The sequence below is a fragment of the Mandrillus leucophaeus genome, unplaced genomic scaffold, assembly GCF_000951045.1.
Source record: "Mandrillus leucophaeus isolate KB7577 unplaced genomic scaffold, Mleu.le_1.0 Scaffold170, whole genome shotgun sequence".
Classification (NCBI taxonomy): domain Eukaryota; kingdom Metazoa; phylum Chordata; class Mammalia; order Primates; family Cercopithecidae; genus Mandrillus; species Mandrillus leucophaeus.
In genome coordinates this window covers 2,523,335-2,541,721 of record NW_012101699.1, presented here as the reverse complement: position 1 = coordinate 2,541,721, position 18,387 = coordinate 2,523,335, and the positions used below count along the sequence as shown (strand labels likewise).

Sequence of the window (18,387 nt, the reverse complement as noted above, 5' to 3'; positions counted from 1 at the left end):
AAAAAAAAAAAAAAAGAGGTTGTCTTATTTTGCACCAATGAACATCCATGATTTCTCAATTGTTTTCGACCTCACCGAGCTTCCAGTGAAACAGGAAGTGTTGAAACCCCAACCTTGGTGAAGTGTAGAGTTAGCTGCATTTTGTGATATGCTTTTTCTGCATCAAGATAAACACGTCCCCCCTACCCATTCTATTAAATGTGGTGTGGTTGATTTTCACATGTTGAACAAACATTGGACTTCGGGGATAAGTCCCAGAAGTTCATGATGTGTAACCATTTTCATTAGCCGCTTTATTTATATTAATTTGGCTAGAAATTACCTAGTCATAGGTGCCAGGGGCTTCAAATTCCTCTAGTATCCTTGCTTTGGTCTCCACTTGTGACGGAGTTTCCCCAAATGGTCCCCCTCAGGGACAGTCTGTGGCTCTGTCTGCTATAACCCAGCGCTGTTGCACTGCGGCTCTGTTGGGATGGTGGCAGACGGGGCGCATGCTATAATCTTCCAGTAAAATCTGTCAGTACTCCTGTATCCAAGGGCTGGACCTACTCAAATGTTCTCCAGTGGTAAAACTTCGCCTCCTTGCCCTGTCCTCCCTCCCCTCCCCTGGTTGCAGGATTCCAATCCACTGGAATCCTCAAAGTCTTGAGCCATGTTGATAGTTTCCTCTCCCTTAGGTGAGATAGGAAGGATAGAGTGGGGGAACATCCTTCCTCCAGCTAGCATAAGACTGTGGCAAACTCTTTTCCCTAGAGTGTAGGCTTTTATGGAGAAGACTCTGGGTGTATTTCACAATGATTCCCCTTCTTCTGCGACAGCCCTCAGGCGATATTTCTCAGATCATCACCTGGTGAATCTGCTGGGACTCCTGGAGCTAATGGCAGTGGCGGTATGCGGGACCCGTTATGACTATGGACCGAGAAGTTCCACATTCTCAGTTTAGTCCATATTCAATCTCCAGCAATTCATCAAAATTACCTGTTAGTTTTCCGACCAGTTTATGGCTCCAGTAGGCTCCAAGTAAACAGACCTCTGTCTCTGGATACACCCGTCTCTCCAGATTTCACAGTCATGACTTCAGTTCTCGGAAAGATAAAAGTCACTGATTTTCAGCTTGACTAGCTTTTTTCTTATAAGGATAGGGGTGATGACTTCCAAGCTGTTTGCATGTTGTAGTTGAAACCGGGAGTTCCAGAAGTTTCTGACTGCAAGAGAATTAAAGAGAGATTGAAGAATAGAAGAATATTGAATGACAACAGAATCACAAAAATCCTTTAACTGCTCAGTTTAAACAGTTTAAATGCCGAGGCAGGAAACAATTTCATGATGACTTCAGTGTCAATAGAATGGCTATCAGAGGTTGTCTGTGTAGCATCATGCAGAAATGCAGAATATGGACAGGACACCTTCTACAGCGTACTCCAAGCTTTGCTTTAATTTTGAATAGCAACTGTTTGCACTTCTGGCTGGGCGCGGTGGCTCAGGCCTGTAATCCCAGCACTTTGGGAGGCCGAGGTGGGTAGATCATGAGGTCAGGAGTTCGAGACCAGTCTGGCCAACATGGTGAAACCCTATCTCTACGAAAAACACACACACACACACAAAAATTAGCTGGGCATGGTGGCGGGTGCCTGTAATCCCAGCTACTTGGGAGGCTGAGGCAGAAGAATTGCTTGAACCCAGGAGGTGGAGGTTGCAGTTAGCCGAGATCGCGCCATTACACTCCAGTCCGGGTAGCAGTGCGAGACTTCGTCTCAAAAAAAAAAAAAAAAAAAAAGTTGTTTGCACTTCTACACATCTACATAAATTTGTATTTGTATTATATCAACCAAAGGAATACAATTTGACTTAATTGAGTTTCTGCAAAAAACTTCAATTTCCCAGGTCTCATCTAGAAGGGATAAGATAACTTTATAAGCACAGTTTTTCAAAAGATAAACATCGCACAGGAAAAAAAAAATTCTCATTGTTATTATTTGCATCTGGGGTTATACTGTAAAAAGAGACATTTTAGATCTTTTACAGTCTCTAGTAGTAAACAGAAAGATTACATTTTTATTACTGTGGCTTTTATCCTGGCACTTGAAAATTCGTTTGCAATTTTAGAACCAGGAATACTTTTGGTGTGTCCAATTGGCCATTTGAGCTGAAAAGATTGATGATGGTGATATACACTGTGGAAGGTCATTATAATTTCGGCTATGGTTGTTTTATTTTTATCTGAATTTCCTTTCATCGGAAAATTTGTTACTTTATCCATTTCTTTAGCACTATTTGAGGAAATCATGTCTCTCTTAGGCTTAGCTGTTAGTATATCCTGGCTTATATCTGACTTTCCAATATGTTCAATACTGAATGAACAATTGTGTACTGTAGAAAGTGCTTCAGAACATCTTTTCTCTAATTTAATAGATACCAAATGTTTTGGAAAAATTTTTTTTTTTTTTTTTTTTGAGACAGAGTCTCGCTCTGTCACCCAGGCTGGAGTGCAGTGGCGCGATCTCTGCTCACTGCAAGCTCTGCTGCCTCCTGGGTTCACGCCATTCTCCTGCCTCAGCCTCCCGAGAAGCTGGGACTACAGGCGCCTGCCACCATGCCCGGCTAGTTTTTTTTTTTTTTTTTTTTTTTTGAGAGAGTCTCGTTCTGTCGCCCCGGCTGGAGTGCAGTGGCACGATCTTGGCTCACTGCAACCTCCGCCTTCCTGGTTCATGCCATTCTCCTGCCTCAGTCTCCCGAGTAGCTGGGACTACAGGCTAATGTTTTGTATTTTTAGTAGAGACAGGGTTTCACCGTGTTAGCCAGGATGGTCTCGATCTCCTGACCTTGTGATCCGCCCACCTCGGCCTCCCAAAGTGCTGGGATTGGTGTGAGCCACTGCACTCGGCCTTGAAAATTAATCATGAAATTTATACTTGCATTTTGATTCAAATATACATAAATGAAAATAGGCAATAGGGTAGATTTCATATTAAGTATCCTTAACACAAAATATAAAATAAAAAATAAATTATAGTAATCACAATAATTGAAAATACTAAGTTTGATCATCTCACAAGAGTGAAGCATAATTACCAATAAATTGAGGCCGAACTATTGAAAGGTTGGAAACTTACAAACTAACAATAAACTTGAACTTGATATGTGACACAGAAAAGTCAAACTTTACGCATGCCTGCAAGGGAGAACTGTGTTTGCAGGAACAGTATCCCTGAAGAAAGCCAGAGCTGATCTTACCCAAAATTTTGAGCAGCTGTGTCTGGGATTGGCAAATTTTCAGAGGCAGGGATTGTTAGACTTTCAAGTGTGTTAGTGTGGTCACTGGAATTAGATGGTTGTCGACTGGCTAACTTCTAGAAGCACGGTCACTGGAGGGAGGGACTTGCTGACCGATCGTGGTCTAGAAGCAGCACTAAGTGGCATTCAGAAGCTGGAGGCTGTCATTAAGTTGATCTCAGAAGCATGGCTGCTGGCAGTGAGGCCGTCACTGATTTTTCAGACCATGTGTACTGATCCAAAGGTTGAATTATTGGAGATTATTTTACAACTTAGGAATTTGGCCAAAAGAACAATCTTTTCCTTTCTTTAATAAGGAAAACAAGTACTTTTATTTTCACTTCCCTCTTTTGTCTTCCCTCAGTCAAACACATAGGAGAGAACATAAGAGATTGTTCAGATCGTTATTTGCGGAGGTATGATTTCCAGCTTGTATTGCCACTTAAGCAATTTAAGTGGCAATTACTGAAGCAGAACCGTAGCTTTCAGTGCTGATTTTTCATTAATGAGGGGAGAAACCCTGAATACATTTAAGGCATCCTAACCAAGTTAATACAGGATTCAGGACAAAATCTTTAAATACAGGGCGTTTGGCGACCCTACCCGAGTCAGGTTTCTTCTCACTCGCCACTCTCACCTACTTGCCTGTGAAAATCGTGCCTTATTTATTCTAATACGTAATTATCTGTCTCCTGTTCTTCGTCAGTGCTGTCCCTGTTTGAGTTGGGACCTCATTTACCTACTACTTGAATTTAAACAGCCCAGATTTCCTGGGGGGCATCAGTCATCAGGCATCAGCTCTCTTCAACCCCATACGCTTATCTTCTATGCAATTTCCCTTGCCTACCGTCTTTGACTCCACCAATTTTACCGTAAAATCCAAACTCCTTATTTGGCAAATAAGGCCTTTTGTGATTTGGCTTCTGCCGTCTACTCAAGCTTTAACATTTGTCATTTTCTTGCTCGCTAGTTCTAAATTACGTTTCCCAAATGTGCCCTATTACCCACCTGTGCTTTGGTGCATGCAGTTTCCTCTTAATCGGAATGCGTCTCTCTCCCTCAGAGTTCCTGTTGTTCTCCCCAAATAGAGCTCAGGCATCATTGGCCCTGGAAAGCTTTGATGTCTCCAGGCTCTCTTGATGAGTCTCTTTCTTCATCCTGTGCAAATCTTTACAATATTCTCATAGTGGAACATATTGTTGTAACTTATTTGTCTATTGAAACAACAAAAACTGCAACATAATCTGCTTGCTCATTTGCTAGTTCAATTCCATCCCCTTCCCCTCAATTCATGGCTTCTTGAAGAAAAGCCTGTGTCTGTCTTAAAACTTGGACAGTTTTCAGACTTGTATACTTGTAAACATATATAGTGCCTGCTCCAAAGTTAAAAAATATTTACTGTTATGAGAAAAACTGGGGACTGTAATGTCCCCCCTCAAACTGGGAAGGAGCTGAGACCAAAGAATGACTCAGACAAGTCCAGCCTGATGAGCAGATTTTATGATGATTTCCATACAGGGCACTCCGGGATGGCAGCAGGACCGCTCTGGAGATCTGTACCACCTCGCACCTCTAAGCTGCTTTTAAGCCAGTTTTCTGGCTCTTTGCCTCATGTGTGTGATTGGACCGTTTGCTTAGTGTGTTCCCAGACACTCTGGGATGTTTGGGTTCACAGGGACACTTGCTCCTTGGTTGGGCACCATGGCCTTTCCCAGCCTTCAGGGCTCAAGCAGTGGATATAAACCCTTAGGTAACCCGGTAGGGGATCTGCCACACCACACTGAGTTTATGAAACAATTCACATGTCTTGTTTGGGCTGCTGTAACAAAATACCTCACATACTAGGTAACTAATAAAACATTTCTCACAGTTCTGGAGGCTGGGAAATCCATTTAAGGTGCTAGCACGTTTGGTGTCTGGTTATGGCCATCTTGATTCAAAGAAGGTATCTTATCACTGGGCCCTCACATGGCTGAAGGGCAGAACAAGCTCCCTTGGGGCTCTCTCATAAGGGCATTGAGGGCTCTGCCCTTATGACCTAATTACCTCTCCATACATCCCACTTCATAATACCATCATCTTGGAGGTTAGCATTTGGACATATGGATTTGGGGGGAAGACATAAACATTCAGACCATAGCAATGTCCCTTTCAAGAGTTTGCCACAGGTGTTAGATTTGTGAAAGTTCTTCTGATGTGTTCATTATACATTTAAAAAATACATATTTAGGGCAGCCGGGCATGGTGGCTTATGCCTGTAATTCCAGCACTTTGGGAGGCTGAGGTGGGCTGATCAACCGAGGTCAGGTGTTTGAGACCAGCCTAGCCAACATGGAGAAACCCCATCTCTACTAAAAATACAAAATTAGCTGGGCGTGGTGGCAGGTGCCTGTAATCCCAGCTACTCACGAGGTTGAGGCAGGAGAATCACTTGATTCTCGCTCCTGGGAGGTGGAGGTTGTGGTGAGCTGAGATCGCACCACTGCACTCCAGCCTGGGCGACAGAGTAAGACTCTGTCTCAAAAAACAAAACAAAACAAAACAAAAACAAAAACATATTTAGTAGCTTTAAACCTGAAATAATTTGCCTGTTTTTCTATCTAATACAGTTTATGGCAAATAACTGGTACACCTTCCTAATAAATGACTTCAGAGAAATAAAAACCAAAACAAAGACACAGTTGAGTAGAAAATTCCCAACTACTAGAATAAAAGACCAGATTTTTCTTTTTCTTTTTTAATGAAATCCATGCACAAGTTTGACATGAGGGTAGGAAAAGGACGAACCCCAGAGACTGAGAGGTAGTTCATAATTCATTTTTCTTTTATTTTGGTCCTTTTCTCTAAAAAGGTACAATTTGATCAATTCATTTGTATGCTATTAAAATGCTATAAAAATATTACCAGTTTGGTGGTCTTCTAATGAGAAATCTAAAGCACGCCTCCCCACCCACTCGGATCTGTTTCTGATGATCACATGACATCTAGCATGTATGTCTGCAGGGAAAGGGAAAAAGCAAACCCATTTCACAAATGGCTGAAGTCAGTGTCTCCAGTGGTAAATTCTTCATCTCAGGTTATTTTTTTAAGTGTCTGACAAGCACAAACACTTTCCTCATATCTATTATATAGTTGAGGTTTATCCATGGAATTAAATACCTAATGAGGGCTAAATTATCATAGTTTCACATCCATTACATTTATTACATCTCTCTCAAGGATGCATTCTCTGATGAGCTTTGGTTTAAGGCTTTCACACACACAAATCTACTTTCTAGGAGTCCTCTTCAATGTGAATTTTATAATGATTCGTGAGGGATGACCTATGGTTGAAAAGTTTCCCACATGTATTACATTCATAGGGTTTCTCTCCAGTATGAATTCTCTGATGTGCAATACGTGATGAGCTTTGTCTAAAAGTTTTTCCACATGTATTACATTTAAAAGGTTTTTCTCCTGTATGAATCCTTCGATGTTGAATAAGAGCTGAACTTTGGCCAAAAGATATCCCACATTCCTCACATCGATATGGTTTCTCTCCAGTATGAATTCTCTGGTGATTACTAAGCGATGAGTTACACCTGAAAGTTTTCCCACACTCATTACATTTATAGGGTCTTTCTCCAGTATGCATTCTCTGATGTTGAATGAGAGCTGAACTCTGTCTGAAGGCTTTTCCACATACTTTACATTTACAGGGTTTCTCTCCGGTATGAATTCGCTCATGAATAATAAGTGTTGAGTGGGAACTTAAGGCTTTACCACATTCATTACAATTATACAATTTCTCTCCAGTATGAATTATTCGGTGTCTATTAAGTCGTGAAATAGAAGTAAAGCCTTTCCCACATTCATTGCATCGATAGGGCTTTTCTCCAGTGTGAATTCTTTCATGTTGAATAAGAGATGCACTCTGGCTGAAGGCTCTCCCACATTCACTACACTTGAAAGGTTTCTCTCCTGTGTGAATTCTCTGATGATAACGAAGGGATGAGCTAGACTTAAAGGTGTTGCCACATTCATTACATAAGTAGGACTTCTTTCTAGAATGAATTCTTTGACATCCAGAAAGGGATGTGCTGCAACTAGATGCCTTCCTACCCGGATTATACTTACAAGGGTTTTCTTCAGCATGGATTTTTTGATGTATAAAAAGGCCTGACCTTCGGCTGAAGGATTTACCACATTCTTTACATCTATAGCATTTCTCCACAGTATGGGTTCTTAGATGTTTATAAAGGGACGTACTGAGAGTAAAGGCTTTCCCACATTCTTTACATATGTAGGGTTTCTCTCCAGTATGCGTTATTTGATGCTGAATAAGAGCTGAACTTTGGCTAAAGGCTTTTGAACATTCTTTACACTTAAATAATTTCTCTCCACTATGGTTTTTCTCATGTTTACGAAGGGATGAAGTGTTAATGAAGGTTTTTTCACACATACTACATTTATAGCGTTTATCTGCTGTAATTTTTGGTTGATTAAGTAAATGTGAATTCTGTTTGAAGCTGTTTCCTTGTATTTCACATTTTGGTGGTGTTTCTTCTCTGGGAAGTATCTGTTGCCTAATAAGCACTGACTTTGGGCTGAAGTTTTGGCTTAATTCAGTATTTTTATGGCTTCTTTCTATACTGGGGATTTTTTTGTGGGTGGCTGAAACTATCTGAAAACTTCCCTTTTTATCCTGCTTTTTCTCTAATCTGCCTTCATATATGTAAGGCTTTTCTAATTTCAAATCCCAAGGTACATTCCTGTTGGATCTTTTCAGTATCAGTCCCTGAAATGAAGAGTCTGGTGTTTGCGTTGACTTTGTGGTTTTATGACTGCTCTTCGATCCTGGAGGGGAAAAAAGAAATTGAACATGTTTCATGAGATATCATAGCATTTGACTACTGAGACTAAATGTGTAGAAGGAATAAATATTGGTGATATTTAAATAAGGCCCCGATATCTGTATGAAAAAAATTGCAAGAAGAAAAAATAGGACAGTTAGACAGTATAATAAAATATAATTGACAGCAATTTAAGTACTAGGGTGAAGAAAAAAATAAAGCAAACCCACCATTTAAAGAGGGTGAGAGTGACCAGGAGAATTGGCTAATGAAGAACAGAGAGAAGTGTTGTAAGGGGAGCATGAGTTGAAAAAGGAAGTCTGGGGTCAGGACCCAAAACCCATGATGGAATCCTACAATTTATTTTTTTGTGACATTTATCTTCTTTGTGTAATTTTTTTTTCTTTTTGAGACAGTTTCACTCTGTTGCCCAGGCTAGATAGAGTGCATTGGCACGATCTCGGCTCACTGTAACCTCTGTCTCCCAGCTTCAAGCGACTCTTGTGCCTCAGCCTCCTGAGTAGCTGGGATTACAGGCACCCACCATCATGCCTAGCTAATTTTTGTAATTTTAGTAGAGACAGGATTTCACCATGTTGGCCAGGCTGGTCTTGAACACCTGACCTCAAGTGATTCACCTACCTCGGCCTCCCAAAGTGTTTGGATTACAGACGTGAGCCACTGGGCCTGGCCTCTGTGTAATTATTCTTAATCTGGAAAGTCCCTCCACCCTATGTCAAATTCCCTCATATCCTTCAGATTCAGTTCAAAACTGGACTCTTTCAATCCTCTGACTCTGAGCAGCCACAGTCCATTCTCCTTACTATAGCACTTACCAGAGTATTAAACATATGTATTACTGACCTTTATAATATTTACACACATATACAGTATATTACAGTTATGTATCTATGTCTGTATATATCTCACTCTTCTAACATAACCGTTCTTCACAAGCAGATCAGCGTGCCCTATTTTCCTACAGATCCTCTGGATAGCACTCCAATTATATACAAAAGTTGTATGTTTTGTTAATCTGCCTTAATTACGTATACATTTCTAACTTGAACAATGTCAAATATTCTTACGTAGTTCACATATATACAAATATGCATATGTATTACACACACATACACATTTCAGACCCTTGTAGAAGTTGCCTCCTAGGCCAACACATGGGTGATTAGAGAGGTTTCAGGGCCAGTTCAAACAGGAGGGCCCGGTTATTGAATTAATCGACAAGAGGTGCCACAAGACAGGCCTAGAGCCAAGAGCTGCAAGAGAGGAAGTTAGCCTATTCATGCATCAAGCAAGAGACGCTACATGGGAGGGCTGAAAAGAGTCAAAGATCAACAGTAAGACAGGCATGGATATATAAGATAAAGCATGGTTAACATGGAAAAGTCAAGAACAGAATTGAAGAAATATTAAAATTGGATAAGAATACAATTCAATACTAAATTCTGTCGGGGATGGTTATACACATATCTTAGCATTTTCTCCTGGGGTAGAGGTAAGTGTTTAAAGGGATTATTTGTATCTCACTGTATTTGTGATTCCTATTTCACAGTTACTTTCACACATCTACACATTACTTCTGCTTAATAAACACAATACCTTTTGCTTTTCCCTTATTAGTGTTCACTCACTAGTTCCCTTCATGGATAACTCTTCTTCATTCCTTCTTTGACAATGGTATTGCCTAGGGTTTAGGGTTTTTTTCACTCCACACGCCCTCCCTGACTAACTTCACATGCTCTCTATCTTTACACTATTTACTGTAAGGGAAAGCAGAGTTTCTTAACTTTATGCTTAACACCTTCCTAGTTCCTTCTCCATTTCAGTCTTGCTAAATTAAGTGATCAAATTTTAATACATTATTTGGGCCAAATATATGGAAGGGGCAGTGGCAAAAATGAAGTGCTTTTCCTTGTGTTTATTGGTCATTGTTTCTAGGCTTAATATATGTGCTGGGAAGAAGGCAGCAAGATTCTGCAACTTGAATTCTAGCTTGTAAGGCAACGATACAGAACCTGCCTTAGGCCTAGTGTTAAGAAAGGCCCCTCACCTTTCCTAGAGCCCTGAGCAGTGGGATCAGGTACTTAAGTGGTATTTTGTTTGCCATGCATTACTATCTCTACTATAATCTCCTAACTAGTCTTGCCCTCTGTCAATTCAGCCTCCACAGTGCAGCCAGAATAATGGTTTTTTTTTTTGGAAATGGAGTCTCCCGTCACCCAGGCTGGAATGCAATGGCGTGATCTCGGCTCACTGCAACCTCCCCCTTCCGGGTTCAAGTGATTCTCCTGCCTCAGCCTCCTGGGTAGCTGGGATTACAGGTGTGTGCCACCAGGCCTGGCTAATTTTTGTATTTTTAGTAGAGACGGGGTTTCACCATGTTGGTTAGGCTGGTCTCTAACTCCTGACCTCATGATTCGCCTGCCTTGGCGTCCCCAAAGTGCTGGGATTACAGGTGTGAGCCACCGCGCCCAGTCAATCTTTCTAAGATCATTATTTTACTATGTTGCAAACTTCCTTAAGGTCCTCCAACAGATTTTCAATGATTCACATCTGAAGTCTCTAAACATGGTGAATACAGTACTATCTGATCTGACCTTTAGCCACCTGTCCTCACCCCTCTCCCCTGGCTTCTTGCCAGGTAGGCCGAACCACATGCAGCTTCAGGGACACTCCATGACTTTTCCTTGTTTATCTTTACATATGCTGGCAGCATCCTTTCCATTCACAAATACTCATTAAGTGCCTACTATGGGCCAGGTAATGTTCTGGGGAATGCAGATAATGTATCCAATAAGAAGGGATTCCAGCCTTCAAGGAGCTTATACTTTGGAGTGTGTGCATGCATGCCTGCTGGGGAAGGAGGGGGATGAAGGGACAGATAACAAGTACATAAATAAAAGTCATGTGGCTATCTGAGTAAAGTGCTCAAGAGCTCCCCAGGCAAACGAACCAGCAAACACAAAAGTGTGGCTGACTCAGAAACAGCAGAGAGACTGGCTGGAGTAAAGCAGGAAGAGGGAAAACGGTGAAATGATAAAATAAGAGTGGAACAGGCTGGGCACGGCAGCTCAGGGCTGGAATCCCCGCACTTTGGGAGGCTGAGGTGGGTGGATCACCTGAGGTCAGGAGTTCAAGGCCAGCCTGGCCAACATGGTGAAACCCATTCTCTACTAAAAATACAAAAATCAGCCAGGTGTGGTGGCACACGCCCATAATCCCAGCTACTCGGGAGGCTGAGGCAGAGAATCACTTGAACCCGGGAGGCGGAGGCTGCAGTGAGCCGAGACTGCACCACTGCACTCCAGCCTGGGCGACAGAGTGAGACTCCGTCTCAAAAAGAAAACAAAAAACAAAAAACAAAAAACAAAACGAAAGAGTGGAGCAGGAGGCGGGGGACAAATCCTCTAAGGCCCAGGTCATGGTAAGGACTCTGGAATTTAAGCCTTATGGGAAGCTGGGGAATTATGTGTTCATCTGAGTTGGCTGCTGCGTGGACCGACTATGCCAGGGCACCAGTGGAAGCAGGGAAGGGAGAGACTACTGAAGAAGCTACTGCAGCTCTTCAGGTGAGAAAGGGCTGGAGGCACAGATGACTACACCAGGCTGTACTGAGAAGGAAGAGCTAGCGGGACCAAGAATAACAAGACTCAGGACTCCCAGGAAGCTGAGAGGGAAACAGGAAAGTTAGTGATCATGCCTAGGTTTCCAGCTAGAATTCTGAGTGCTGCCACCAATTACCAAGAAGGGGAAGACCAGGAAAGGGGCAGGTCTGGGGGGCATTCTGCTTCAGGTATGTTTGTGGTGGCTGAGATGCCTTAACAGAGTCGCAGGAAGACACCGAAATACTAGTTATATTTATGATTCTGGAGATCTGGGGAAGGTCAGAGCTACAGACAGGCATTTGGGGGTCAGCAGCATGTGGGTTTTATTTAAAGCTGAAGAACTGAAAGGAATCACTTGGACACTGAAATATCTGGAGGTTAAGAAGAATAGTATCAGGAGAGTACAGTGTTCTAGAAGCCAAAGGAAGAAGTACTTCAGGGAGGAGTGAATGATAACTGTGGCAAATAATTTGAGGACCAAAAACTTAATCCTGATTGTGCCAAGACAGAGGTTGTTTGGGATTTAATAACAGAGCTATCGGTGGAATCATAGGGAAGAAAGCCTGACTGGAGTGCATGGAGGAAACAATGGGAGAGGAGAAAATGGAAACATCAAGAGCAGAAACCCTTTTCAACAGTTTCCAAAGGAGAGTAAGAAAATGGGACATAGGGGAGCTTTTATTTTTTAATGGATGTGATTATGACTCAAAAGTCCATTATCAATTCTGGAAAACTCACCCCAACTCTAAAGTGCCAATATTTTAGTCCTGAAATCATGTTTTTCACGGAAGCAGACATGAGTTTTGGATTGTGGCTATCCTAACTCTTCCTTATGATCTGTTTAGAACTTTCCAGAGGCCTACAAATAGGTCTCCTGAGGTTCAGTTCAACCTTTGCTTCCTCCCAGAATCAAGCCCAGGCCTCAGCAACCTGAAGAACAAGGTGAAGGCCTAGGTTAGAAGCTGAGAAACAGAACAATCTTGCTGACGGCCACTGCCCTGACCAGTTCCTGTTACTAGGTCTAGACTCTTCCACCTGGACTCCTACTACACCCAGACAGTGTTTCTTCAACCTGCTCTCCCTGGATGATTTCATTCACTCCCGCACCTCCTACGTGTATGACTATCCTGAAAAATACTTTACTGAGGTCTTTCCAACTGCCGGCTACAATTTCCACTCGAGGATCTTTCTTTTTAAATTCAGCCTGTCCAAATCTGAACCCAGAGCATTCCTTTTCAAACCTTTTTTATATGTTTTCCAGTTCAAAATGACATCGTGATCTCTTCAATTACTTTACCATAAATTCTTAGCTTTATCTTAGAATTTTCTCTTCCCTAGGCACTCATCAAAATCTTTACTTTTTTGTTTTTTGAGAGACAGGGTCTTGCTCTGTTACCCAGGCCAAAGTACACTGGTGCCATCATAGCTCACTGCAGCCTCAAACTCCCGGGCTCAAGCGATTCTCCCACCTCAGCCTCCTGAGCAGCAGGAACGACAGGTGCACACTGCCAAGCTTGGCTAATATTTTTATCTTTTGTAGAGACGGGGTTTCATTTTGTTGCCCAGGCTGCACATTCTCTTAAATCTCATCACTAAAATGTCTCTAACAAGCCGTCGTGAATATGTCTAAGTTCAGGATCTCCTTACTGTAGAGTGACTTGCTCCTGATCCTTAAGTTACTCCCTTGACCTGTTTCTCCCCTTTCCAGTATTATTTCCCACTGGATTTACCCCTCTTAATACACAGAATTGCTCAAGTTATTTCAAAAAGCAGTGGTCATTTCTCACTTTATTAATTTATCAAATATTTAAAAAGCACCTACTACGTATTAGGCTCTGTCGTAGGCATTGGTGATCCACAGTTCCCTACGGATCCAGTAATTACAAGGAACAGTTGATTTCTTCAAGGAGTTTATGGTTAGACATTAGAAATGAAGACATCAACAGGTAATCACAATACAATGTGACAATTTCTACAATAGAAACATAAGCTAGAAATGGACGTGACCATGCGCTTAGAATCATATCCAACTGTCCTTAGATAGTGAGGGTGCAGATAGAAAAGGGGTGCAGCAGGAGGTTGCTGGAGTGTTTTGTAAGAACTGACACATAAGATGGGATGTGAACGGTTACAGGCTAGATGAAGGGTCAGCACGAGGGCTGAAGGCAGCACCCAAGTCTTTGAATGCAAGTCAGTTTTACAGACTTATTTGCTGGAGTATTCATCCACACCTTGTCCTACAGCTAGTCAGAGTAACAGCTCCACCTATGGAAATCCAGCTAGTCAGAATAACAGCTCCACCTACGGAAATCGCCTTGTCCTACAGCTAGTCAGAGTAACAGCTCCACCTATGGAAATCACCTTGTCCTACAGCTAGTCAGTAACAGCTCCACCTATGGAAATCGCCTTGTCCTACAGCTAGTCAGTAACAGCTCCACCTACGGAAATCGCCTTGTCCTACAGCTAGTCAGAGTAACAGCTCCACCTACGGAAATCGCCTTGTCCTACAGCTAGTCAGTAACAGCTCCACCTACGGAAATCGCCTTGTCCTACAGCTAGTCAGAGTAACAGCTCCACCTACGGAAATCGCCTTGTCCTACAGCTAGTCAGAGTAACAGCTCCACCTACGGAAATCACCTTGTCCTACAGCTAGTCAGAGTAACAGCTCCACCTATGGAAATCCCCTTGTCCTACAGCTAGTCAGAGTCTGTCTCTTATACACATCTAGATGTGTATAAGAGACAGGAGTAACAGCTCCACCTATGGAAATCACCTTGTCCTACAGCTAGTCAGTAACAGCTCCACCTATGGAAATCGCCTTGTCCTACAGCTAGTCAGTAACAGCTCCACCTACGGAAATCGCCTTGTCCTACAGCTAGTCAGAGTAACAGCTCCACCTACGGAAATCGCCTTGTCCTACAGCTAGTCAGTAACAGCTCCACCTACGGAAATCGCCTTGTCCTACAGCTAGTCAGAGTAACAGCTCCACCTATGGAAATGTCACTTGCATTTGCAGTCACACAGGGTTTTCTGGAGTCAGAGAACTCAGGGAGCAATCTCCTGGGAACTATACATAAACTGTGATGGGGGTAGTATTGCATATTTGTAAACATCCTCCATAATCTTTGTGCTGGTGGAAAAGAGAAAAGCTGTTCTGGAAATTTTGTTGTGGTAACTCTTATTTTTAAAGCTTTTAACGTAGAAATTTTCAGCATATATAAAAGTAGTGTGAATTGTACAATGAATCTCCAAGCCAGCTTCAGTAACCACCAACACTGTTCTATCTATAACCTTGTTATGGGCTGAATTGTATCACTCAAAGAAGACATGTAGAAGTCCTAACTTCCAGGACCTCAGAAGGCGACCTTATTTTAAAATATGGTCTTTGCAGGTTCAATCAAATTAAGATGAAGTCATTGGGGGAGCCCTAGTCCAACGTGACTGCTGTCCCTGTAAACTGGGGAAATCCGGACACAGGCATCTAGAAGGAAAGATGATGTGAAGACACAGGGTGAACACAGTGTGAAGACGGAGGCACAGATAGGACTGATGCAGCTGCAGGCCATGGAGATCTCCAAGTCGGCCATCACTACAAGCTAGCGAGAGGCCAGGAAGGATTCTACGCAGAGTCTCAGAGGGAGTGGGGCCCTGCGAATATCTTGATTTTGACCTTCAGAACTGTGTGATCGTAGGTCTCTGTTGTTTTAAGCCACGAAGTGTATGGTACTTCCGTATGGAGTCTTAGTAAACTAATACAAACCCTTACATCTCTTCCACTAGATTATGCTAAAGCAAATCCCAGACAGCAATCATTTCATCTGCAAAAACATCGAAACTGCTCTTATCACATCCATCAAAATGGACACTATTGCTTGCAGTTACTTTTGCCCTTAGAATACATACCACTAATAAGTCAAACTGCTGCAATGTAAAGGCAATTCGAGTAATTCTTTCTGTGGCTAAGCCACCAATCTGGAACACAATTAGGGTTGTTTCATTCTGCTCTCAATATGGAGGGCATACTTGCTCATTTTTGTTTAATTTTCTTTTATAATTTTATAAACCTTTTTCATAGTTCTGAAGTCAAAATTATGAGACCTCAAAGAGTTCTAGATTCTACCCCGTTCCATCCTTTGTATTCCTTCACCTCATAGATAGCCATCTTTATTGATCTCTTTTTATTCTTTTTCTTTTGCTTTTATCTTTCTAAAAAAAAATAATTGCACTGCTTAATGACTGGGATATGTTCTGAGATATGCGTTGTTAGCAATGTTGTCATTGTGCAGTCATCACAGAGTGTACTTACACAAATCCGGATGGTACAGGCTACTGCACACCTAGGCTATACGGTATAGCCTGTTGCTCCTGGGCTACACCCCTATACAGCATGTTACTTAACTGAACACTGTAGGCTACTATAACACAATTATAAGTATTTGCGCATCTAAACATATTTAAACATACAAAAGGGACAGGAAAAATGCAGTATTATCATGTAAGGGACCATCATCACATATGTAGGCCATCACTGACTGAAACATTATGTGGTCCATGACAGTATAGGCAAATACACTGTTCTTGGCACCCCCACCCACCTTTCTTAGATAACAATACTAACTGCTCTGTTCTGTACTTACTCTCACATTCTGGAGATCACCCCATAGCGGAATTTACAGAGGTCTTCCTCATTCCACTTTACAGCTGTGTGGATGTACTGCAGTTTATCATCCTCGGAGTGCCTTAGCTTTAGTTCTATGCCCCCAATTCTTCTCACCCCGCATCTTTCCACAGGCAACTTCAATTGTAGACTCATCCGCTAAGCAAGTTATCAGCTTAGATGCCTCAAAGTTAACACACCTAAAACCAAACCCACGATTGTTCCCTCCAACCTGGTCAACCCCGTGTCTCTGTAAATGGCGCCAGTTCTGAATCAAAACCTTAAGAGTTATCCTTAATACTTCTCCCTTCCTCAGCCCCTTCATCTAATCAATTACCAAGACCTGTTTATTCTGCCATCCAAACCTGCCTCACATTCGTCTACCTTTCCCCATCTACTGCCACTGTCCCATCACGAGCCTCGCCTCCAATGTCACGTGCCTCTCCTGATTTTCCTTAGAGTACGCTTTCACCTGTCTTCCCTACGGGTTCATTTCTCTCTGCCTGGCTTCCTGAAATGCTGGAGTTCCTCAAGATTCAGTCCTAGGCTCTTTCTCACTTACTGTAATATGAACGCTATCCCTAGGCCAACTCACCCTCCCCCATTATTTCAATTACCCTATATTGATGAGGTTCTTCCAAATTTACATTTCATGCTCAGTCTGTATTTTGAGGTACTGTACTCCAAAATCAACACTACTTGGCATCGCCATTGGGATAACTAGGTCAACCAAAAACAACTCAATTTAATTAATCTAAAACCGAATTTATATCACCTCCAAATCTGATCTCCTTCTAGTGTTCCTATGTCACTGAATGATATCACCGACCATCACAGAACAAACCAGAAACCAAGCAAGCATCCCTCACAACCCCATCTCCCTTTTGTTTGTTTTTATTTTCTTTGTTACCCCATCTCCTCTATCTTCCATGTCTAACAGTCCTGCTAGGTGTATCTCCTGGACATCTCTGGGACTGGTTCACTTCTTTCTGTTTCCAACACCACTAACCTAGTCCAAGTCACTCGAGCATTCATTATGTAACTGGACGCCTACCCTTGCCAGGGGCTGTTTTAGGTTCTTGGAAAACAGGAGTGAATGAAACAGGCAGCCCCTGCTACAGCAGCTTACAATGCAGAGGCAGAGACAGATCGCGAAGAAACAGGTACTATTACACAGTGCTAAGCACAGGGAGGGAAAATAAATAGCAGGCTGAGGAGATAATGTGGGGGCTGGAGGGCCATGTGTCAGGAGGGCCTGTGTGAGCTGAAGCCTGTGCAGCACAAGGAAGTGAGTGAGCCACACGGGCCCATGACCACCACAAAGAACAGTTCCCGACAGAAAAAAGCAAGGGAGAGGCCCTGAGTGGGGCCTGCTTGGCCCCCTGACAAACTGCAGGGTGGCCGAGGGTGATCAGAGGCCTTGAATGAAGGGCAGAGTAGAAGAAGTTGAGGGTGAAGAGGTAGCCAGGGCCAGACCATGTAGTGTATTTCTCCCAAAAGACAGTTAAAAAGATAGACAAGTGTGGTTCCCATATAAAAAAAATCTCAAGTTTCTTCAGGGAGGAGAAAGTTCTCCCCAGCACAGGGGCTGTGGGGACCGAGGATGCCTGCCCTGCAGCTCCTTGCTGGACCCATGGCACAAAAGGCCGTCACTGAGCCCTCTGGACCTGACAAGCCCTGCACTGTGACCGTCAGGTTCTCCACATGGGCTGGCGGCTGCAGAATGCAGCCTGGGCCTGCCCTGTGCTACTTATGGTTCCTCAGAGCCTGTGCTTGGCTCTCAAGCACCAACCAAACCCTGTGACAGGGCCCACAGCTCTCTCAGGCACCTGTTCCGCCTTCTCCTCGCTGACTTTGCTTCTCCGGATCTTCAAAAACACCATTTCTTTTGTTTTTGAGACGGAGTCTCGCTCTGTCGCCCAGGCTGAAGTGCAGTGGTGCGATCTCGGCTCACTGCAAGCTCCGCCTCCCAGGTTCATGCCATTCTCCTGCCTCAGCCTCC

General features: G+C 42.9%; 1 protein-coding gene across 1 annotated transcript in view; it reads right to left on the bottom strand.

The window, feature by feature from the left end:
- Positions 1-6,075: 6,075 nt before the first annotated feature.
- ZNF354A (zinc finger protein 354A) overlaps positions 6,076-18,387 on the bottom strand; it is a 24,306-nt gene continuing 11,994 nt past the window's right edge. Inside the window, exon 3 of the mRNA XM_011976891.1 lies at positions 6,076-8,109. Coding sequence (XP_011832281.1) covers positions 6,548-8,109 — 1,562 coding nt within the window. The 3' untranslated portion in view covers positions 6,076-6,547. The remainder of the gene's footprint in view (positions 8,110-18,387) is intronic.